The sequence below is a fragment of the Centruroides sculpturatus genome, unplaced genomic scaffold, assembly GCF_000671375.1.
Source record: "Centruroides sculpturatus isolate CEXI.00-Female unplaced genomic scaffold, Cexi_2.0 scaffold550, whole genome shotgun sequence".
NCBI classification, from domain to species: domain Eukaryota; kingdom Metazoa; phylum Arthropoda; class Arachnida; order Scorpiones; family Buthidae; genus Centruroides; species Centruroides sculpturatus.
Window position 1 is genome coordinate 395,026 of NW_019384886.1, and position 25,151 is coordinate 420,176.

At 29.4% G+C, this 25,151-nt stretch overlaps 1 protein-coding gene across 3 annotated transcripts in view; it reads right to left on the reverse strand.

Moving 5' to 3' along the window:
• The window catches only part of LOC111631110 (transcription elongation regulator 1-like), a 128,263-nt gene that overhangs the window by 63,389 nt on the left and 39,723 nt on the right, over positions 1 to 25,151 (reverse strand). For all 3 annotated transcript variants that reach the window (XM_023375310.1, XM_023375309.1, XM_023375308.1), the window contains one exon: positions 15,015 to 15,057. In XM_023375310.1, coding sequence (XP_023231078.1) covers positions 15,015 to 15,057 — 43 coding nt within the window. The remainder of the gene's footprint in view (positions 1 to 15,014; positions 15,058 to 25,151) is intronic.

Here is a 25,151-nt window from a genome sequence, read left to right on the forward strand (position 1 = left end):
GAACGCGACGAAAAAATTTTACTCGTCATAAAACGATAAATAGTTTGTCAAATTTTTATTCATAAAAATGCAGTTTCAACTGCTTTTTATTTTATAAAATCCGTCTTCTTGCGCCACCAGAGGGCCTTTTAAACAATAAGTAGTCTGTTAGCGTTGGTCGGTAGTAGTCCAAATTCAATATGAACGTTTGTTTCTTGAAAGTTTGATCACCATTTAAATACAGTATTTACTTTTAATATTGCCGATATGTCATCCAAAAGAAAACGTGTTGTATTATCATCAAAAGACGAATTAAAGTATTTGTTTCGATTATCCGGATTTTTCCTTATCCGGACTACCTTCATCCCCAATTAGTCCGGATAATCGAGGTTTTACTGTACTTCTTAAATTTGTCAACTTGACAAATATTGGCTATATCATACAGGAAAAGGTTTTAAAGAGTAAAATGAATTACTTCAAATTGTCACTTTTTCTTGGATGCATATTGGGTCTAAACCCCCTCTTCAGCAATTAATAATTCTTATAAACAAGTCCTGGGAGGGAGTCATAGAGATTTTATATATCAATATTTTGATCTAGAAACTATGTAAAATATTCCAGAATTTAAAAATTTTTTCTTAAAATACAGAAAAAAATTAAAATTCTGTAAATAAAAAATCACTTAAAATAACTGATTTGCACAAGTTATTCAGTTTAATAGATATTTATAGATAACATTTCATAAATAATAAAATAAAAGAAATAAAAAATAAAATTTTTTTTAGAAATGAAATCAAGTGTAAAAAAGTTTTTTTTAAAATGAGATATGGAACCACTGACTTTTTCTACACTTTTGACAGAGTAAGAAAAAACAAAGAAGTTTCTTAGAACAAGCATCATCATTTTTATTTGTTGAGACTATATATATATATATATTATTTTTTGTGTTCTTTTCTTTTTATTTTGAGGTATAAAATGGATTCAGCACATTCTGTGTCGATATTGAAAATTGGTCAAAGTGTTCACATTTTGAAGCAGTGACCACTTTCTTGTTCCCAATTGCCATGTAAAGTTTATAGCATCCTATGCAATTCTGAATTTCAGAGGTACAGTAAAACCTGTTGACTGATAGAAATATAAAAATTTTCAAATTATAAAATCTACAAAATATGACATTGACATTAATTAAATATATTTTTTAATGTCATGTTTTGCATATATATACAAAACATGACATATTCTATATATATTCATATAATTTGCAGAATTGTTATCTTTATAAAATGCTCATCTTCTGGTAATTAGTAAATGAGCATTTCATAAAGATAATAATACGGAGCCAGAAACACGAGGTAAAATTTGCAAAATTGTTTCCATGGTTTTCCCCCATATGAATTTCTGAGAATATATCAGTTGCATTCTCTCTGAAGTTCTGTGACAATCTTCCATAGGTTCTATCCTGTTACTCTTAACTTTGTTTGTACTATTATTATTATTATTTGTAGTCAGTCAATAATGATTGACAACTGTTCTTCGGCAAGAGCCAAGCAGAGAAACAGCAGACTGATGCTTGAAGCACAAATAAATGTTTGTACATTTTGTTCCCAAGAAATTACTACAAATAAGGAAATATATACCAAGTCCAAAGCACATCATATCAGAAATATCCAGCACAAACTAAAAACTAATAAAACAAGCATTAGAGAATTTTTAAATCATCATCTTCAGGTTAAAGACTGTTGAACATCTATATGAATATATGAACAATGCATGGAACAATTATTTGATTGGTTGAAAAATGTAGACATCAATAATGACAAAACCAATTATTATTTAGGTAGTAAGATTTAACTTATAGTTGTACTTCAAAAACAGATTGCTATGCTTTGGAGAATGTTTCAGCATCCCTGTAATTAATGGGCATGTTCCAATAATTAGCTTTGTATATTTCGAGCATCTCTAGATGTTCCAGATTGGTCCAGTTCCTATTAGAGTATTAAATTTGTTTAAATAAATAACCACAGTACTTTTATCTAGCCCAGCAGCTTTATCTCTCTATAAAACAATGTTTCAATCTTCTCCTAAGATCTTTTGATATTATTCAAAAAAATGGTAATGTCTGAAGAACACAGCATATTTCAAATTCAAAAACTCAAAATAAGTTGCATGTACAGTACAATAATGATGTAATGAAATTATAAATGTTTATCAAAATATGTTTGCTATGCATTAGAAATACATTTCTCTTTTTTATAATTAATATATTCTCCAGGGCTTCCAATTTTCTGAGTTATTCAATAGAGATAATAGAATAGTTCAGTAGAGAGTTGTTCAAGGCTTGAAAGCCCTAGAGATTTTTAAAGCAGACCAACTTGGAGAATGTATTAATTATAAAAAAGAGAAATATATTTCTCATGCACGGCAAACACATTTCGATAAACATTTATAATTTACGTTATTCTTTTACATGCATCTGATTGGAGTTTTCAAATTTGAAATACATCATGTTCTTCAGACATTTCCATTTTTTTTAAATAATACCATGAAAAAAATCTTAGGGGAAGATCAAAAACAACTATTTTGCAGAGAAATGAAGCTACAGAACTAGATAAAGGTACTCTGATTATTTATTTATTTGTGACGTTCAGTTTCGTGAAGTATTTGCTTATATTTGTTTTATTGAGACATATCTTTATATCATTCTTGGATGCAAATGTTGTTAATTAAATCCAGTTTTCAAGTGTTACACAGTTATATATACTGAGATTCCAATAATACAATATCAATATGTCATTCATAAAAAATGCCCAAAATTACCAATGTGAAGTAATTTCTCCTTCATAACAATGCTATGACAGTCATTACAATTGGAGCTGGTCCTACCACATCTCTTCAATATTCATCAAAGTTACCCTCATGTGATTCTGTTTTCACAACTGAAAAATACTCTGAAATTTAAGTTCTTCATGCCATCTAATGAACAGGCACACAAACTACAACTACACTGGCACGTGGGCAAAAATGGATTTCAGATAGCATATGGTATATGAATATAGTATCAGCATAGATACATACAGGTCAAGGAAGAACACTTCAAGTTTCATAACACCAAAAAAGACATAAAACAAATATGTGTAGTCATCAACCTATATCCGGCGTGAAAATTCCAAATTAATATTGGCAAACGCTTTCGATGCCCCTCCTGGGCTCTTCTTCAGGCCAAATTTAATGCACTGGATTCTTAAATTGAATATTTTTAAATAAGAACGTGCTCTGTTACCAGAAGCAGATGATGATGATAGCCAAAAAAATAACATTATTTTGCAAATTAAATGATCAACTCTTAAAAACCATGTTGAGTATATCATCAGTGACTAAAATTTCACAAATAAACAACAAACAAATACTATATGTATATATCTATTATGATAGCAAAAACTGAGTTAAAGTCATGATGACTTTAACTCAGTTTTTGCTATCATACAGGTGTGCAGTGTGTCATATCAATCAGGTGTGCACAGTGTGCATCATATGCAGACAGTCATCAATGAGGTACCAAAAGGCATTCCTAATTAAATGCTTAATTTGAATTATAAAATAAAAAAATGAAACAAGCCCTATGTTGAAAAAATAAAACTGCACGCTCCAACAGTCCAACTATAAATGTTTGCATTATATATTTATAAGAATTTATAGTATTTCACAATCAAACATATGAGAACTAGCCTAATGGTCAGTTTCTAATCCAGAAATAAACTTGTTTGATGAGTATATTACATTTCTAGATGTTCCTATCATCTAAACTCAATTCAAATGAGTTTTGATGATGTTCAAATAGGAGGGCAAAAATAAAACTTGCACATGGGCACAGATATCCTAGTAATGGCACTGTTAACTTAATACAATATCTATAGAAAAGTCAAATACTATCAAAAAAACAAATAAATAAAAAAAAAACCTAATTTTCTAAAGATCTAAAAGTTCCTATACCGTGATACTCCAGTTATTTTCATGTTGAGAATTATGCATAGATTACATATCTGTGCAGTGATTATGAAAGTAATCTAAATCATATGTTTTTTGTTTGCAGATACTTTGACTTTGAGTATGAAAAAATTAAGAAAATAGGTTTTATGATAATAAAAAGAAAACAAAAATATATTTACTCTTGCAAAACAGTTTTTTTTTTATGTAATTGTAAAATTTTACAAATAGTTTGTGAAATAAATTGAATGTTTTCCTATTTTTTGATTTAAACTACTTTCATAATCACCAGCACATATATGCTTACATAATGCGCATTTTGACAGATAAAGTGACCATCAGATAACACAAGGACCAAATTTCTGTCTAAATTCAATAGTTTTAGTTCATATCTGTTGTAAAAGACAGCTCCATACAGTATTATTAAATTGTTTGCAATGAATTTTTTCACCAATAGAGCATAATCATTTCTATAGTGATATCCTGATACAATAATATACAGTAATACCCCAAACTTAAGCGATAGGTGGGACCGAGCGATAACCGCATTAGTCGAATTCGCGTAAGTCGGGATATAATTTCACAATTTGTGTAAAATCCAAGTCGGATGTACGTAAGCTAATAAATGTTCTCGTTAATCTTATCTCGTCTTTTGATTCGTTTACAGTTACAAGAAATCATCACATAGAGTTTCTCAAGTCTCCGTAGATATAACAAACATAGAAATAAATAACACAAAATAAATTGTAGCTATGTGTCAATTCCATGCGACATGTCCGAACATGTAAGCTGAACAATAGTGTGGGGGGAGTGGGTAATCAAGAGTTGCGTGGTGCTCAAACAAAAGACAAATCGATGAGATTTGAAAATCGCATAACTCCGGGTTCACGTAAGTCGGGGTAGCGTAAGTTGAGGTATTACTGTACATACATACATACATACATACATACAAGAAAGATGTGGGCCATACAAAACGTGTTTAGCCAGCAGAAAAGAGAGTAAGGGAAAGGAGAGGAGAAGAAGGATGGAAAGAAGATACACAGCAGAGAAAGGTAGGATCTCTCTGAACAGCATACATATGGCCAACATCAAACAGAGAGTACTGTAGCCATCTACAGTACCCTCTATGTTTGATGTTGGCATGCAGTTTTTATGATGCAAGGCCACAGTCCCCAAAGGGTCTAAAAGTAAACCTGAGTGTAGCGAACACCAATAAATAAGTGCTGCCATGAATAGCTAAGTGTAGAAGTTAGTGCCAAGTAGCTGTTAGTAGGAAGACTTATATCTACTTAATACTAATAAAACTGAATGAGAGTGCTAATCTTAATACTACTTAACAGCTAGACAGACAGCGCAAAAAGGAAATGAACACAATGAAACTAGACAAGACGAACGAACCAACAGAGACAAACGAGCAAGACCTATATATTTTTCTATTTTTATTTTTTATTATTTTTTCATTTATACAATACAATAATATGGTAAGATGGAGTGTGTGCAAATGTAAGTATACATTGTTAGCAAGGCTAATAATGCACACTTACAGCTGTATCATTTAAGGAATTGCAGTCCAAAAGTGATTATAAAGATGTGCAGTCCTCTTGCACAATTCATTTTACCTGTAGTCATCAGCTGTGTGATTACGGAGTGGGTCATGAAACCTATATTGATATTTTATGTAAACTTTACAGTCACTGCTTTTTTCTGGCCTATAAGATTATCTCTAGTTTTAAGATATTTTTTGATGCTTTATTTTATTCACTGAATTATATATTAGGATTGTAAATTTACCGACTTTTTCACTTACCGGTAATTCGGTAAATGAAAATTAAAATACCGGTAAATTTTTTTCTTTAAAAATAAAATTAAGGCAATAAACAATATAAGTCATTATGATTTCCATTTCACATTTTTATTTCAAAGATATCAAATATAAAAAATATAAAAATTAAAGTGTTATTCTAAACAAACTATAATAATAAATATAGAAATAAACAGAAATAAAATAATACAGAAAAATAAAAATACAACAGAAATAATATATAGTACCTAATACCATTTTACTGATTACAATTTTTTAAAAATTAACTTCTCAAGAAACTTAAATTATTTATAGTCTTATCTCCTAATTTTGATCTAATTTTTGTACAAAATAATCCAGATCACGAGAATACCCTTTCTGATTCAACACCTGTTGGACGAATGGTCATTAAATTAAAATTAAACAAAAAATATCTCACATAAAATTAATAGTGAGGTATATTGTTGCTTACACTTACCTGTTTTTTTTTATTATTATTATTATTTTCAATGTCCCTTTATCCCTTTTAAATATCTATAAACACAATATTTTCTACATAGAAATTTCTAGTATGGATTTTTCATTTACCAGCAAGTTTATCGAATGTTTTTTTGTCAATTTATCAGTTAACCGGTAAATCGGTACACAATCCCTATGACACATTGTTCATATATGATTTCAGAATCAAATGAGATACAATTTGTAAGTTAATGTCATGTATTTGGAAAATATGCAATCTACACCCATGTTTTGAAAATATATATATATTTCAGGACATTAGTAAAAAGAAGAAAGTTATTCTTTATGAACCATTTTGAAATATTTGAGTAAAGGATAACAATTCTATTAACTTTTATATTTTTGTTAATTGTAAATTATTATTTTCAAATTCCTGTAAAACTTATCCCAATCAAAGCCATGATTGATTTGATTTATAGGGGATGCTCTTCATCAACCTGTAATTGCTTGAATTAATTCATTTGCCATTTAGTACATTTTGTATTAAACAAGACAGCATTATTTCTGCTACAATTTTGAAAGATTTGATGATGATATGTGGCTAAGCACTTATTCTAGTCTTGAACACAATGTTCAAATTTTTTTGTGTGCACACTCAGTGAGCATAAAATTGTTGTAAATGAGAGTTTATTTACAAGAGTATATTTAAAAACAGTGTCTTGTAAGAAGAGGGCATTATTAAGTGAAGAAGAACTGTAGCTTTTATATGTATGTGGTTCAGATGTGAGTCACTGTTCATTTACTAAAGTTATTAGTGAAGACAGTGATATGTTTCTGATATGCCTTCAAGGAACTAGACAAAGAATAAAATGTCACCAACAACAACCAAATGACAGAAGTGTAAAATGTAATAGAGGAGCATCTGATGAAAATAATATTAACTGATAATTTTTTTTATACCTAATATTGAAGCATTTCTCAATGGTCATGGAGTTTAGGTGCAAAACTTGAGTGAAAATTTGACACCTTTTGATGTGCTTTATTCATTCTTTTGTCAGAAGACCGGAAATAATGGTCGAAAACGTTTGTAGTACTTTTAAATATTTTACTGGTTATTTAAAGGTTGTTGGGAATTTATCATTCTTTTGTCAGAACTTGTGACAAAAATAGTAAATGAAACCAATAGGTAATGCTAACCTTTTACTTTCACATGAAATATTTCCAATCAAGCCCATATAAAATCATGGAAAGAAACAATTACTCCTGAAATGTATGAATTTTTTGCATTAATTTTACTAATGGGTATGATTAGAAAGCCTACTATAGATTTTGTATTTTTCTACTAATTCTATTTTTTAAAATACAATTTCAAAAAATCAGTAAGTTATTACTGTCTTTTTTTCATTTTAATAATAGTTATTACAGTAGAGCATCGATTATCCAACTCAATTGGGGACTGGGGTTGGTCAGATAATTGAAAAAATAGATAACTGAAAAATATGAAAAAATACATTATTAGTATAGTATATTAGTATATCTCATGTAATTAGTATATCGCTATTAACCTACTTCGCGTTGAATTTCCATCGATGTTAAGCCTAACAAAAATTTTTTTAAATAATAATTGTCGCTATTGTATCGTTAAAAATTAAAAAATTAAGCCTAGTTTAAATACTGGCTCCCTTTCATGGTCGAGCCAGTGTTGCCAGCTAAAACACGTAAAAGTACTATTAAAGTAGCCAAATATTGTAGCGCCACATTACTAGTGGACATTTGAATTTGCTGACTAGAATGGTCGGTTAACCGATGTGACGGTTAATCGGGGGTCGGATAATCGATGCTCTACTGTATTTATGTACAAAGATTCACCTTGTACATAAATAAGGATACAGTCAAACCTCAGGTTACAAAAGCCCCTATTTATGAACAAAATTTTGAATGCCATATATGCTCTGGTTGCTGTATGATAAGTTGGTTTCTGAACAAGTTACTCAGCATAGTTGGCCACCAATGGTCAACTTCCTATACTTCCTATGTTAAAGAAAGTCGACAGTCCAACCAATCAATGACAGGACTACCAATTCAGTAGTGGTGCAGAGATTTGCCTCATGTCATTAGATGTCACATGAACCATCAATGATGATGTTACTGGGCTGCAATCTGAAAAAATTGTAGACTTATAAATTCCCACTGTCGGCCATCTGTCCATCCATCCATCTTTCCTTAATCTCAAGAATGGAGTTAAGTAAATGAAAGATGAGACCAGATGTGAAAATCTTAGGGGCAGAAGGCCCCAATTAACTATATATAAACTTCCGATGCAAACTGGAACTCACATTATTTCAATTCAAAAATTTTCCCCTGAAAAATATTAGATAGATGACAATGTCACAATAAATAATTGCTCATTCAAATTAGATTTCAATGTGCATGTAGGTAAGATATTTCTTTGTTTTCATACACATCACAATTGAATTTAAATCAAATTAATAAATAAAAACCGTGTTAATTGACATTCACATAATATAAATGACTTCCAATAATTCATATTTAAAGGTACTTAACTTATAATAATACATTTTTGTTATTTAATTTATTATATATTATAATATTAATGTTTAATATAATATTTATTAATACTAGGTAGCCAGTTAATTAAAATTAAAAATAAGAAAATAATAATTAAAACTCTGGATTTTACATTGAAATTTAAAATTAAAAATAAAAATAAATAAATTTAAATCAAAGCAATTGAAACATAATATTTTAGAAAGTGTGGATAAAGCACTTGTTGTCTGTCTTGACTGATTTGGTTATATTTCATCCAGGAAGAGTCCAGTCTTTATAGACCTTTATGTAAAATATTAGTTTTGGTTGATGGTAAGGGAACATTTTACTTTTAATCTAAATGTATAAAATTATTTGTGCTGACTGACTGATTCATCATCACTCAGAGTAAACCGCTGAACCTAAAGAGGTGAAATTTGGTAGACAGTTAGGGTACATCATGAAAATGCACATTAAGAAGGGATTTTTGGGAATTCCCCCCATGGGGGAAGAAAGAGAGGATTAAGGCTTAATCTGAAGAATGGCTTCTACTGTACTATTTTACACGCAATTTTTTGTTTTTAACTACGTTTAATCTTCATTGAGTACTTAGGTGTATTAAATTAATAACATTTCAGACATTGTTATAAATATTTTTATATATTTCGATTTTTTAACCAAATGTTCAAATCATTTTAAATTCGAATTTGTTATTGCACATTGGTTCAATTATAGAACAAGATCAATTTTCTGGAACATTTACAAATTGAAAACAGTTTGTTTGATTCTCAGCAATTCTCATCATTCTCACCAGTAGATGTTATATAACAATTACTATGGTTGTTGAAATACTGAATATAAATGGGGCTTGCTTGCAAAATCCGCAAAGGCGAAGTCGCAGGTAACAGCTAATATATATACATTTATATATATTATACTGCATTTGTAAACATTTTTATGCATAAAATGCTGCTTTTTTAAAAAAGGGGGAGCCTTTGTTTTGGGGATTGGAAATGGATTAATCCATTTTACATTGGAATAATTTGTTTCAGAACAAATTAAATTCATAAACCAAGGTTTGAATGTAATAATTATATATGACATTTGAATTTCAATTTCTAAAATTTGAGAATTATTAGTGTTGTTAATAACAACTGTCACTGCCAGGCAGTACCACATGTTGTTTGCCATGCTTGAGATTGCCCTTTATAAGATATATCTGGAAACAAAAATCAAAGACACAATTTAGATGACATAACTGGTGAAATATCTAGCTGATAGGCAGTGCAAATCCCAATCTTGATTATACACTGTGTATATTTACTTCCAGATATTCTAAATTCATTAAGTTATTTCTATGGTACTTATATAACACAGTTTTGCTCTAACATAATTAGAAAATTGAGGATATCTTCCATACAATACGACTTCTGGTTTTGCTCTAATGTGGTTTGGGAAATCCTCTGTACAAAATATCATAATTTTTAAGTGTAAACTCTTTTATTCAATATTTTTTTATTCAAGTAAGAACACGTGTCCTTTAAAATTTGCCTATGGATTGAAACTTTCAATTTGTTTTATGTCTTTCGCCAGAGTTCCTTTAATGAAAACTGATAGTAGAATGTGTTTCTTAATTGTCCTAGCATTCCTATCAACCAGGTGTCATCGTTGCTTTCAGACTTTAGATCTTAAGACTTTCACTGTGTTTTGTTTTCATACATCAATCTTCGTATTTAGTAAAGTTTATTTAAGCATTTTAGGTATTAAACTTATTTCTTAATACTGCAATCAAACAATTCCATATTTGAGCACAAATTCTAGGGGGGAAAAAATTGTTCAGTACTCGACTGAACAAAGGCGATCCTCTTGAAGAAATCTTTGATTAATAATATATTAATATCCATACAAAATTATGATGAAATTATAAAAAAATGAAGACGTTGCTGATATTTTTGAGAGATCAACAAAAAAGCTCAAATGACAACGATACTTCGTAAAAAGAAAACATCCTCGTTTAACTAAAATTAATATTAATAGTACTTTTAATTTAATTGCGCTCATAGTTAATTATTAATTGGCTGTAATAAACATATTTCTCTAAGTAATGAAAAAGAATAGTATACTTTTGCTAATTTCTGGAACGTAATCCTATGTTTTGAATTAGTCCTTTGTTTCATATAGCACGAATTCGCTTAACACAGCACTTTTTCAGAATGTATCTACTGTGTTATACGAGAGATACCTGTATATACATATATTGGTCAGTCAGTCAAATGAAAACCAGATTTTTGTGACAAAATTTAGAAAAAACTGCAGGCAGTTATAACTTACATCCACTATGAGTGAACATAGTGGATGTACAATGCTCTGAGGATAGTAGTACAAATCATACATGCTTGATCATATGACAGCAGTGTTGCAAAGATTGCTGTGCCACTACAAATTTGTATAAAAAAAAAAAAAAGAGCAGCAAGCTGTGATATAATTTCTACTCTCTGAAGGTGTAAAACCATCTCATATTCATCAGTAATTGTGTGATAAATATGGTTCTGCATATCTATCTAGACAAAAAGTCTTTGAATAATATGGAAAATTTAAACAAGACATCACAAATGTAATAGATGCACCTCAGCCTGGCCAAGCACACTACCAATAATTACTGAAGTTGAACACATTATGAAAGAAAGTTACTCTTGATGTTACAAGTTACTCTTGATGAAGTAGCTTCAGAACTGAATGGTGGTCACGATTTTGTACTGTACATTGTATTATTCATAATGTACTCAATTTTGATAAATGGCTGCAAGATAGATCCCTAAAGAATTGTTTTAAGAAGAATTGCAGAATTTTTTAGATGCTAAAACATATGTATTATATTAAGTGGAAAGTGTACAGAAATTTAATATAGTTGTATGACATTTGTTTGCAATAAATAATACAATATAAAAAAGATAATTTTAATTTGACTGACATTTGTATACAATTTTTTAAAATTATCTCCTTAACTTTCACTTGTTTATTTTTAAATGTTTTTCTGCATTATCAGCCAAACTGCCAAAACTACAAAAGCCAATATAATGACCTGTTTAAAAGTTAAGGCACTAATATGGATAAAGAACAAAATTATAAATTTATAGATAAAGTACTTTAACTTGATAAAGGTTCAATATTTACTCTAATACATTTGTTGACAACACTTTTCTTATGAAAAGTGTTGTCAACACTTTTCATAACACACAAATAACACACAAATATTAAAAAAAATAATTAATTTTGTTTATATTATCCAAAGGACTTCAGATTAGAATAAAAACTAATAATCTGAACATATAACAAATATTTGAATACACTCAAAATTAAAATAATAATTTTAGCATATATAGAACATATACATAAAATTTATTTTTTGTTTATTTTTTAAAAGAATATCTCAAATTCTTTAGCCCAAATTGTATTAGATATTCATGATTCAATTTTAATTAATTTACCACTAGATGAAGGATTCAAACTTGACCAGTATAGTGTAAAATTATATTTTCATCAAAAAATAAAAAAATTTTTGTTTTGGAGAAAACTATTCTAATTTTTAAATACAGACACTTCACTTGTCTGAAATATGAAACTATTTTTAAGTATATTTTTAATGAGAATTTATGCTGAAAGTAAACAAAAATTATATTCTACAATATGTATATATAATTGTCAAGATCAGGCATGGCCAACATACGGCCCGCGGGCCAGATCCAGCCCGTCTAATGAATTTATGTGGCTTGCAATTAATCTTTCAATATAAGCTACTCAAGTCCAAATAGCTCGATGAAAAATTCTGACGCCAAAAAAGAAAAAAAAAAAAGAAAAAAGGTCAACAACTCACTGTGCATTTAGAGTTAACCCTCCATTACAAATCTATTAAGTACAGCGTAGAATGTTGATAATGTGAAAAACATATCTGTAATTCTGTAATCTCTATGTACAATTTAGTCTTTATGGGGTGACACCATAATGAGATCTTGCACCACCTCAAAATCTTCTTAGGGCAGCCTCTGGTTCGGTCCGCGAAAAAAGTTCTCTTTTCAATTCAGCCGGGGGGGGGGGGCAAAAACTGTTGGCCACCCCTGGTCTAGATAGTTAGTAAAGCTATTAAAAGTGCAAGATATCTATGTGATTTTTGGATAACACCACATAACAAAAATTTGTTAGGCTTTTTTTCAATTACATTTAATCTATATCCTCACTAAAATGGAAGAAAACAAAGTACATTTCTGACATCTGAAAAGTTTCTTTCTGTGGAAATGCAAAAAATACTGTAAAAGCAACAAATGAAATGTATGCTGTTTATGATGATGATATTATTGTTGAATTGACAGTCCACAGAGTTCAAAAAATTCAGAGTGAATAATTTTAACTTAGATGATAATCATGCTGGGAGAGCCTGATGTCATTGAAAATGACCAGATTAAATGTTAACTGAAAATAACCCTCATCATACAACAGAAGAAATAAAAATATAGTAATCATCAAAAAGTACTGTATTTGACCATTTGAAAAAACTTTGTTATGTGACTCACTACAATATTTGGATATTACATGATTTTAGTGAAAAGAACTTATTGATTCTGATCTCTGTGATTCACTTCTGAAACATAACAAAAATCATCTGTTTCTGAAACAAATGGTAAAAGGTGACAAAAAATGGATAATCTATAATAATGTTAGCTGAAAATGATTATAGAGCAAGAAAACTAAATCACTATTATCTACTCCAAAAGTCAATATTGCATTCAAAAAACAGTCATGCTATGTGTCTTATGGAACTGGAAAGAAATCATATACTAGGAGCTTCTTCCACAATACCAGTCAATCAATTCTGATATGTACTGTTTTCAACTAAACCAACTGAAAACAGCAATATCTAAGAAACGTCCAGAACTGACCAACAAAGAATGTTGTGCCCCATCATAAAAATACAAGACCACACATCTATTTGAAAATGTGACAAAAATTATCAAAATATGACTGGGATGTCTCATCTCACCCATCATATTAACCAAACTTTGCAATGTTGGATTATCACCTATCCATGCAAAATTCCCTTTATGATAAGACAGAAAATCTGGAGTCCTGTAAATCTCATATAGAGCAGTTTACCACACAAAAAAAAAAAACAGTTAGGCTCTTTCAAGACAGAATTATGAAACTGCCAAATAGATGGCAAGAGATTATTAACAACAATGATGCATACATCACAGACTAAAGATAAAAGGTTATTAAGGAATAATTTTGTGACACAAAATCTTGCATATTCTAGGGTAACTCTGCACCATGAGACACTGTGCAAAAATAGTATAATGCATCCTTTCTCTACAGCTTGTTATCATTATTGTCAATTATACTGACACAATTTATTATTTAGGTACAAAAATTCCTATAAGAGGTCCAGATAAAAAGCTTAAGCTGATTAAGAAACAGTCGTAATTCAATTCTATTCAGAACTGCTGGCATATTAGACACACAAAAATAAAGGGTAATTACAGAAGTATATTAAAAGAGATTGGTATCATTAACTTGATACAGAATACTGAAAATACAGAAAAACTTTCGTTCACTATGCAAAGCTTAAGGTCCAAGGTGGTCCTATGAAGTATTAGTAATAGTATTTGAATAAGATCATTCAACAAGAAATAACTGACTGTTCACATAATCAGTCATGTTTTTCAAGCATACTTATGCCATGAACCTATTTCTTTGCTTCAATAACTGTAAATGGCAAGTTCTTGCAATAGTATTAATTTTTGTGAAATTAAAACAACATTTACTTAAACTCAATATAACATTATATATAATAAATTGGCCTATTTTTGTTTATTATTCTTGGTTTCTTCTCCATGTTATCATAAACTATGAGCATAGCCTATATATCTTCTTTGCACGTCTGTTGGATATTTTTGGCATATGTCATGAGTGATGCAATTTCTGTGGCCACTACTGTATATTCATTTATATAATATTGTAATTTAAATTCTAAATAAATTTTAAAATTTGCTCAACCTTCAAATTTATCATTTTAACTGTTAATCTGATATTTTGGATAATAAAGTGAAAGCATTTATTATTTTTCATATTTAGTAAAGATTTGATAATAAATACATCAGTGAAAGTGTCCATAAAGTTTTGTTTCTACTTCAGATTTTACAATCTTGAAAAAATTATTATTTATTCACTTATGTGGTATTAACTAACTTACCTCTTCTTCTTAGCTGGTGGTTCATCCTCATCTTTTTTTTCCACTAATAATTAAGAAATAAAAATAGTAATTAACACTGTTATAATAAATTTAAAAGACAAGTGTTAAATTTTTATAACTAAATACAAATGTAAACGATATGTATTATGTACAATAAAAACCCATATAAAAGAGTATAATTTTTAGCTGTTAATAATAAAAAATTATTAATAAAAATACAGTAGACTCACTTTTAAGAGACCTTTTTGATTTAGCAACTCATCATGATATGACAATAATTACAAAAGATCCTAGCTTTTTGCAATAAATGTAATGCATATTTTACTATAAATATAAAGGCACTGTAAATGGTCTAAATTCTTTATGGAGACCTTTAAGCATATACTGAATCAACAAACATGGGAATTAAAACAAACTACTGTTGGAATACTCTATAATACAATCTATTCTATTATATACTTTCATAGAAGTTCCCATTACAATCAATTATGGCTACAAAAGTTTTGCTCTAGTTGCAACACACAAACAGAAAGCTAACCTTTCAACTATTCATTCCAAATAGATGACTGATAATTTGTCCCATGTACCTATTCTCAAATTACAGTATGTACCATACATAGCAATAAACGTTGAGGGTATCAAGTAGTAAAAACTCATTCAGCAAAAACATTCTCTGAATGAATTGTAATGATACCTGTAAAAATTACAGTACATAAACATGAAAAACAGTTAATTTTTTCAAGGTATGATGATAATTCTAATATTAGAGAGGTTGCAGCCGACATTTTCAGCCTAAAATGTGAACGATGAACATCGAGCACTGCCATCTGGCAATTATAGAAGGTTGATAACGGCGTTCGCTATATCTAGCATGGCAAGTAGAAGTTTGGCTTAAAATTCATTTCTTTTTTGTGTTTGGGGTTAAAATTATGACATATTTTATTAAAATAATGATTATTTAAGCATTTATGAATAACACTGTAAAGAAACAGACGATTTTTAATCCAGAAATTATTTAATTATTCAATTTCCTTGCAAGTGATGTGAAGTGCCTATAGAATTTACATATATTTCTGTTCATAACAACTTATCATAATTCTGTAGGAGTAGGTTTGTTCTTTCATAGCATCTTTTACCATCAACAGCATAATACGTTTGTAAATTTTCTAAAAATAATTTTCCGAGCTGCTTTCAATTTACATAAGCCACTACTTCCCCCAACAAAAGTATGAGGTAGTCCTATCACATGGTAGGAGACACGACGCTAATTAAAAATAACTATTCAGCGTTATTAAATATCCTATAAATACTTTAAAATAGTTTAATTTGTTTATTTACCTTCGCTGGTAACATTCGTCATTGTTAAGCATTTCCACCATTTTTCAATAATATCCCATGAGTCAGTGTGACGTGAATGTGTGGTGCAACATGTTTTACTTGGAGTTCAAACATCAGATGTGTGCTTCTGCTTGCTGTACAAGTTTAACGTTTGAATTTTGACTCTCTAATAATAATTATAATAATAAAGTGCATACACATTTGTAGAATATATTAACCATCATTTGATTGTCATTTACTTATTAAAAACAAATTTGTACTGATATCTTTTTTAAGCCCACCAGTGGCCGAGTGGTCTTCGTACCCTAAACATTGGGAGTTCGGTCGTGGATTCGCGCCGCGATCGGACAGGCTGGCTGCTTGGAGTTTTCCAGGTTTTCTCCTTGCCAATAACGACTAAATAGGAGGCCAGTTCCCCATAAAAGTCCTCCCGGAAGGCATTAGTTCCCCTCGCGTAACACCCAGAGAAGGCAACGGGAAACCACTCTGGGTACTAACTTTCCCTAGTAACGCGTTGGCGTATTTACTAACTGCTTACTAATCTGCGCCGGGTGTGGCCGAGGTCGGGAAAATCCTGATATGGCACTATGAGATAGGATCTTTTTTAACTTTAATTTTTAAAATTACTTTAAATATAATATCAAAGAACTTTTTTATGTCCACATGAAATAATATAACATAATCAGCACCTTTCTGCCAGAATTAGAAAATATTAAAAAGTTTGATATAATGTCCATTTTCAACAGATCTCCAAAAGGTCACTATAAAGTGAGTCCATTGTATAATAATTACTGACTCCATTAAAACTTCTTCAAAAAATTTATTATTATTTAAAACACACAACAACGTACAAAATATCTTGAAGTATTTTTCAAATTATGTATGTATGTTTCAGGTTCAAAAAGGAGAGATTCAGAGTTTAATTTATAAAAAATCTTCAATTTAAGCATTTGCAACATTCTTCTTTCTTCAAGTAATATTTTTTCCACAATATAAAATATATTATATTTTTTAAAGTTCATATAAATTTAATTAATGTGAAGATTCATTTAAAGATTACTGTATTTTACAGACTATAAGACGCATCTTAATTTTTAAGCAATTTTTTAAAAAAATAACATTTTTACCATTATTTTTGTTAGCTACTAACAAAAATATTGTAATTCTAAAATATGAGCTTTTAAAGGCAAAAGAAGAGTCTCAATTGTAAAATTTAACCATAAAATGGATTAATTGTTGAAAGATCATTCAAAATAGCCATGAAAAAAATTAGAATGCTGGCTACCATCCAAAAAAAATTCGAAAAGACACTTACCATACATCACCATGTGCACTAACTTGCGCTTTCAAAATTTCTAAATTTTCATTCATAAAACCACATAATGGACCCCGAAACAACACTATCTGAGCCATGGAGGATGCCATGTTACTTTCCACCACAAACTACTGCTACAAGTGGCTGTTTTTGCCGTTCGACAGCGTGCACTCTGACCAGAATTTAGGAATGCATTCCACACGAAGCATTCCACACGTGCAGAGTTACGCGGAGGAATAAAAGAATGCATCCATGTTTGTTGTCGCATCAGTGCACTACTGCTGCCAGTTGAATTCAATGTTGCCAGATAGAGATAGGTTTCCCATGGCATCAAATATATGGCCATTTTTAAGGCTGGCTGGAATTTTAAATCAAACACTGGACATTTTTATATTAATTTCAAGTATAAGACGCACCTGAATTTTGGAGGCAATTTTTCAAAGAAAAAAGTGCGTCTTATAGTCCGTAAAATACGGTAATTTCTGAAATGTAAAACTTCAGTGAGAAAATCATTTACATTATTTTCAAATTCATAACAACCACTAAATATCAGTAAAATAGTCTACAGAAGTAATGTTTAATAATTACAATAAACAGTGCTAGTTCTTTTGAAAGTTAATGAAATAAATTTTCAACTTATAAATTGCATATTCAAGCTCAAAATATATTTAAGTTTGAATTACAATAAACTTTGAAATTTTAACATGTCTTTAATTCACAAATAAAATGAAATTATATTGCAATATTAAAGAAAATAGTTTATTATATTATATTATGATATATTAATAGTTCAAACTGCTAATATGAAATAAATATGTCTTCTTTTTAGTTTAAATATAAATTTCATTACTAAAGGAACTAAAGGTAAGTTACTGAAATCTCAAAAATATTTTTATAATTACTAAATTTGCCTTATTAGTTTTTAACTACTAGCCAGAACCTGTCAAATATTCACTTTGATCAAAATATGACTTCTAACTAGTTTAATGCATGGTCATTAGAATTATAAATCACATTCGTACTGAATAAAATCTCTATAAATGCTAGTCACCTTTCTTAACTTTAAAAAATTCATTCATGAAAGGAATAAAGATCTTTGAAATTATTTTCAAAATTTGAGAAATAAATTTATTGAGAATTCATATTTTTATTCTAAATCAGTTTATAATTTTAAAAATTATTATATTACTTTTTGAATAACTCACTAAAGACAACATTCATTTCCATCCACTTTTGTGAATATTATGATTGATATTTTTAAAAGATTTCACTTTGGACAGAGCTAATTCACAAAGATGTTCATGCATTGTCTTGCATGTACAATGATAGTCTGTTAATAAATTCCTTTCTATTATATAAGTATAATTTTGCTATTGTCCATTAATTTCTTTTAAAATACAGTACAGCGTCATTTATCCGAAAGTCGGTTATCCAAAAGCATTCCAGTCGGCAAATTTAAATTTTTGCTAGTGCTGTGGCGCTGCAATCTTTGGCTATATCTTGGGCTACTCCAATATTTTCTTTTGTTGATGTGTTTTTTTTAGCTGGCAGCACTGGCACTTTTGTTTGGTGTTTTTCTGAAGACTGTGTGTTGTGCTGAATCGAACGTTTTTGATACTAGATCATCTTCTAAAGTATATATTTTTTGGTTTTTATATTTTTCAAAATATTTATTTTGTTTGTAAGAAATAAAGAAATAACTTTTAACAATACAATAGCCACGATTATTATTTTAAAAAGTTTACATTAGACTTAACATCGACGAAAGTTCAACGCGAAGCGACACGCAACGGAGAAAAATTTCAACGTGGGATAGGTTAATATATTTTTTCGTACATAATTGGTTATTCGAAAAATAAGTTATCCAAACAACCCCAGTCTTCATTGATTCGGATAAACGACACTCTACTGTATACAGTAGGTATCATTTACTGTAATTGCAATATCATCATCAGTCATCTAATATTATAAGAATCAATATGCCCCAAAACATATAAATTAAACAACATTATAAAACTTTCACTTATTACAATCAAAAATTTGTCTAATGCAATCATAATGTATGACTGCTTTAGATACTGACAACATATGTTCCAATTAAAATAAAATAAAGGTCTGATGCTGACAGATAGTTTGTCTCCAAAAAATAAAAAATAAAATTTTATATGAAATAAAAAAACTGGTATAACAAAAAATTATTAGCATTTAAAATTCTTTAATTTAACATGAAATCAGAAAACAAATTTAGAATTATAAGAGATTGAGTATTGTCTTGTGTAACAATCTGGGCTAATGCAAATTATTTGATTAAAAAGAATGTATTTCGTACATATGTATTAAATTTATTTCACCAACTATAACAGCAAAGATGTCATAAATACTGTTCAGGAAATTCAACTTTTTCCCACAGATTATACTTCCTTCACAAGTGACTACTCATCGGAAACTTAATGACAAAATCATGGATTGGAACAACAGACAACTTTACCTAAAATGGGCATCGAAACCTCACACTGAGTTCCAATGTCCCCCACATAAAAAGGTCAAAGGCTGATGACGACAGAGTGTCTGCCAATCCATCTCCTTGTGCAAGTGTATTCCAATCATATTCCAATGCCAATCCCTTCAATCACCACCATTTGCCAGACCAAAGCTGCCTATATCTACCAGACATTTGACTAATAACTATCCCACCTAGGAATCTACTTTCCTCAACCCAGCAGAAATCTCTCCACCCATTCATCAAGACGATCCACAGAATCCCAATATCCATCAAGGTTCTACCAATGAAGATATTTACCAACATGCATCCGACTTTGTAAACTCTCTCTCATACAATCCTACAAAAACTTTCCCATTAATAACTCACTCTTGTAGAAAAGCCATTTCGTTTAATAAACTGTGTTAATTTTGTTAAAATGTGGAGTGGAATGCATTATTTCCAGATCTTCCTGTCTCTCTAACTTTTCCTCTTCCATTCATGCCCACATTCATCCCCATACATAGCTTTTATTTTTCTGTGTGATCAGCTAAGTTTCTGTGTTAACCAAAATAACAGTGGTATCAGAAGCATAATAGCAGAGCACTTCTTGAATTCCACACTTCATATTCTTTATGCCACAAATACTGCACAAGTTAAACTTTATTAAAGTCCTTGCATATGAATAAAAATTTTTAATTATTAGCATAAAATTTGGTGAAATTTTGTTAGTCTACCAATACTAATAAAAATTTTGTAACAAATTGTAATCAGGGCAATGGTTTATGGACACATTATATTAATATTTAGTTAATATTCAACTGAAGTTTTTATTAAAAATAAACATAAGAAACAAAATTAAGCAAGTTGTAATATTTATAAATGTATATAAAATCTAGGCTAAATAGTTAATAAATATTTTTTAGAAGAAATAATGAATTCATTGACAAAATTATAAGCTAATTGGCCAATTAGTAAACTAATTGCCAAAACATTTTTCCCAATATGGAAAAGAAGCAATCTTTTGAAATCAACAATTTTTTGTCAATTGGTCATATTTACTAGCATATTGACATTTTATATGACAGAAGAAATTATTAAGATATACTGATTTTATATTATTAATTTTGATTTGATATAGTGTCGAAAGAAAGTAGAATTTGAACAGCAAATATCTTTATATTCATAATAGACATTTAATAAAGATATTATACTTATATTTAAGGTATACAGTAGAGCATTGTTTATCCGAATCAATTGGGGACTGGGGTTGTTCAGATAACTTTTTCGGATAATCGATTATGTACGAAAAAATATATTAACTATCCCACGCTGAAAATTTTCTCCGTTATGTGTCACTTCGCGTTGAATTTTCGTCGATTTTAAGCCTAACATAAACTTTTTAAAATAATAATCGTGGATATTGTATTGTTAAAAATTATTTCTTTATTTTTTACAAACAAAATAAATATCTTGAAAAATATAAAAACAAAAAAAATTATACTTTAGAAGTTAATCTAATATCAAAAACGTTCAATTCAGCATGACACACAGTCTTCAGAAAAACACCACACAAAAATGCAAGGGCTGCCAGCTAAAACACACACACCAACTAAAAAAGTATTGAAGTAGCCCAAGATATAGCCAAAAATTGCAGTGCCACAACACTAGCGAAAATTTAAATTTGCCGATTGGAATGCTTTTGGTTAACCGACGTTTCGGATAATTGGCTTTTGGATAAACGACACTCTACTGTAATACCATATTTACTCGTGTATAAGACAATCTCACATATATGATGAGGTATGACTTTAAAGATCAAAATAAAAAAATTTAGATTTATTAATACAATTTTAATTTTATTTCATTTAATCACAAATAAAATATCAAATGCACATAAATGCACACATTGTCCTGCAAAAATTACTGGCATTTTAATCTTTCAGGAAAAATCTCGTAAAATCAACAACATAATTTGTTTACGTAAAACTGGACAATTGGGAACCTTTTCTGCCAATTCTTAACAGTCAAATCTACTCTCTGTCAATTACACTTACAAGTTTCTCTGAATTCTGATTTCCAAATAATCATCTATTTTCGCGTGGGAATGGATTAAAACTTATATTGGGCTCCCATGTGATTTTGAAATTTCCAATTTGAAATTCAATTCAAAAGCTTTGCTTTTCCTATTGCTATTCATCTTTACTCTTGACAATAAACAAAAACAATTCAAACAACCTAGATAAAGTACTTTTGTTTTAAACACCAGTGTGTGAGCATCCAGTAAAAAATGCAAATACACAGTTCACAAAAATTTTTGCAAAAACACAAAGAATCCTTCGCTCGTACGTATAGGATGATTTAGGTTTTTGAAGCAGTGAAAAATGAATAAAAACCTTGTCTTATATGCAAGTAAATACGGTATTTATAAATAAATAAATAATACATGTAAAATGTAATGTAATCTTTACATATTACAATTTTTTTTTTAATTTTTTTAAAATTATTATTTATAAATAATTCTACTATGTATTATTTTCTTTGACTAAATTAGTAATATCATATTAATTTTCAGACAGAAATTGCTGTTTGTATATTCAACATTTTCTTAATATTAATCTTTAATCATTTAGTAATGAGTACTGAGTACTGAATAACAAGCAACAAATTAGATATCATACTCAGTATTCATTACTGCCTACTTTATACATAGAATTTTATCAGCATTTCCTATTACATGTTAAATTATTTATTATGTAATGTATAACTCACTTGTTCAAAATGTTATTATAATAAACCCAAATCATATTTCCTGTCATTATTTTCCCTCATTTTTAATACAGATTTTTCTTTTTTCTTTTTTTTTGTAATAGAAAATTTTTCAGAAAAATTACATTATCCATAGATAATGTAAATTTTGAGAAGAATTCTTTATTGACTGTATAAACTGAGACACAACATCTTATTCAGCATTAACTGTAACATTAAAATATTACTAAAAATATGAAACTTAAAACTTATATTATTATAAAATCAACTTTATTTAACTTTCTTACTGCTAACATTTAACTTATTATAAAACTTATTTTATATATTAATATATTATATTGACATATAAAATAAGTTTCATCTTATGGCTTTATACTTCTTTTAGAAATGTTAATTTACACATAAAATATTGGCTTGATGCATTGACTTTGGAACTGAATGATGAAATGTAAACATAAAACACAGGAAATTCAATCAACTATGTACTCTCCTCCATTGTTAATGACATTCTTCCAATGTTTGGGCAAGCAATCAAGTCATCACGTAAAGAATACCACAAGTTAAGCTGTTAAAAAGTTATCCACCAACTTTCCAATTGGAAAAGATCTCTTGCAAGGCATTGAAGGGGAATGAAACATGAAAATTTGTATGGACCAAGTCTGATTTGCCATGTGTAGCATAGCATTATCATGAAGAAGTTTGTGGTGGATAACACCTTCTACATCTCAGCATACAAAACATTGTTCAGTGTAGATGAAGATCAGGCTTAGGACAGTGTGTTGCCTGTCTGTAGACTCCGCCACACTATTTTTTTACACTGACATATTACAGGCACTAGTACTCACTGCCTGTGACAGTGCAGAACAAGAATTGCTGATGATCACAAGCAATACCAGAAAAATAAAGAGGCACAGATGGCAACACAATAATTTTTGTTGGAGTCAGTGAGATTGTATGGCATCCATTCTTCCAGCAACAACATTTATGTATAACAGGAACACAATGCTATGAAATGACATACTTTAATGCATAAACACCAATAATTTCACAGAAAAAAGTAATAAGAAATGATACAGCACAAACTCACACATCAACCCAATACAACATGTGTTTATAGAACATAAGATATTGTGAAAATCAAAATATAAGATTAATTTATTTTTCTAAAATCTGAAACTTGATGTAATATTTTGTTGTTAAATTGTGCACTTTTCCACCTTTTCAGGGAAATTTGGAGAGAACAAGGAAGTAAAACTTTCTTTCCCAACAGTTTACTTCCTGAGAAAATTACTACTGAATCCAATGACTAAACTTCTAACTAACGCAACTCATTGTCAGATGACCACGATCCGAACACCTCATTGGAGAAAATTTCTGAATTTAAAGGTTTTACATGCCTGATTCAAGGTGAATTTGGCCATTCCAGCCAGTTCTCCATACCTTTTGTTTGTGCCTAGTCTCCTCTGACTTCCCGACCTCCACCTCTCTTATGAATCAAGAAAGAAATCAAGATCAATGATTATATTCAGAGATATTATGTCAAATTTATGTAAACTCTCTCTCTTGCGAAGATTAGAGAATTTATAAGTTTTAAAGTTAGGAAAATTATAAATCCTTGTATTTTATTTTAGTTATTTTTATTAAATTTTACTTATTTATAGAAATGGTCTTGATGTCAGTTCAATTGAAATCAGACGTCTATCGAGTTGCCTGTAATCTCCACTCAATATAAAGCCTTCCTAGTAATAGATAGCAATGATCAATTATTATCTCTTATCGAGAGTTAGGATGCGAGTATAACTATCCTAACTGATGTCAGGTCCTGACATCAGCAGGTATCATGCAGTCCTGTGACAAGTTGTAACTTATAGCCAGTGACAAAATGAGCGATTCTTATCGAATCATTGCTGATTGTCAATAGAATATTCATATTGACTCTGGCTTCTCGCAACATAGTAAACAATAATCAAAATTTACTCTTACTCATCTCATGGATGGTTGATATTCTGAGTGCAACTAGTAATGAATTCTTTTGAAAAGAAATATTCAGTACTTTAAATTCTTATGAGTTTGAAGTACAAAAGTTACTAGCAATTGTTATCACACATTACTATACTAAATATTTTAAGTTTAAATACATTATAGCAATGCCTCATACTTCAAAATTTAATTCATTCCAAAAGGCTACTTGAACTTTGAATCATTCAAAGTTTGAATCAATTTTTTCCATTAGATA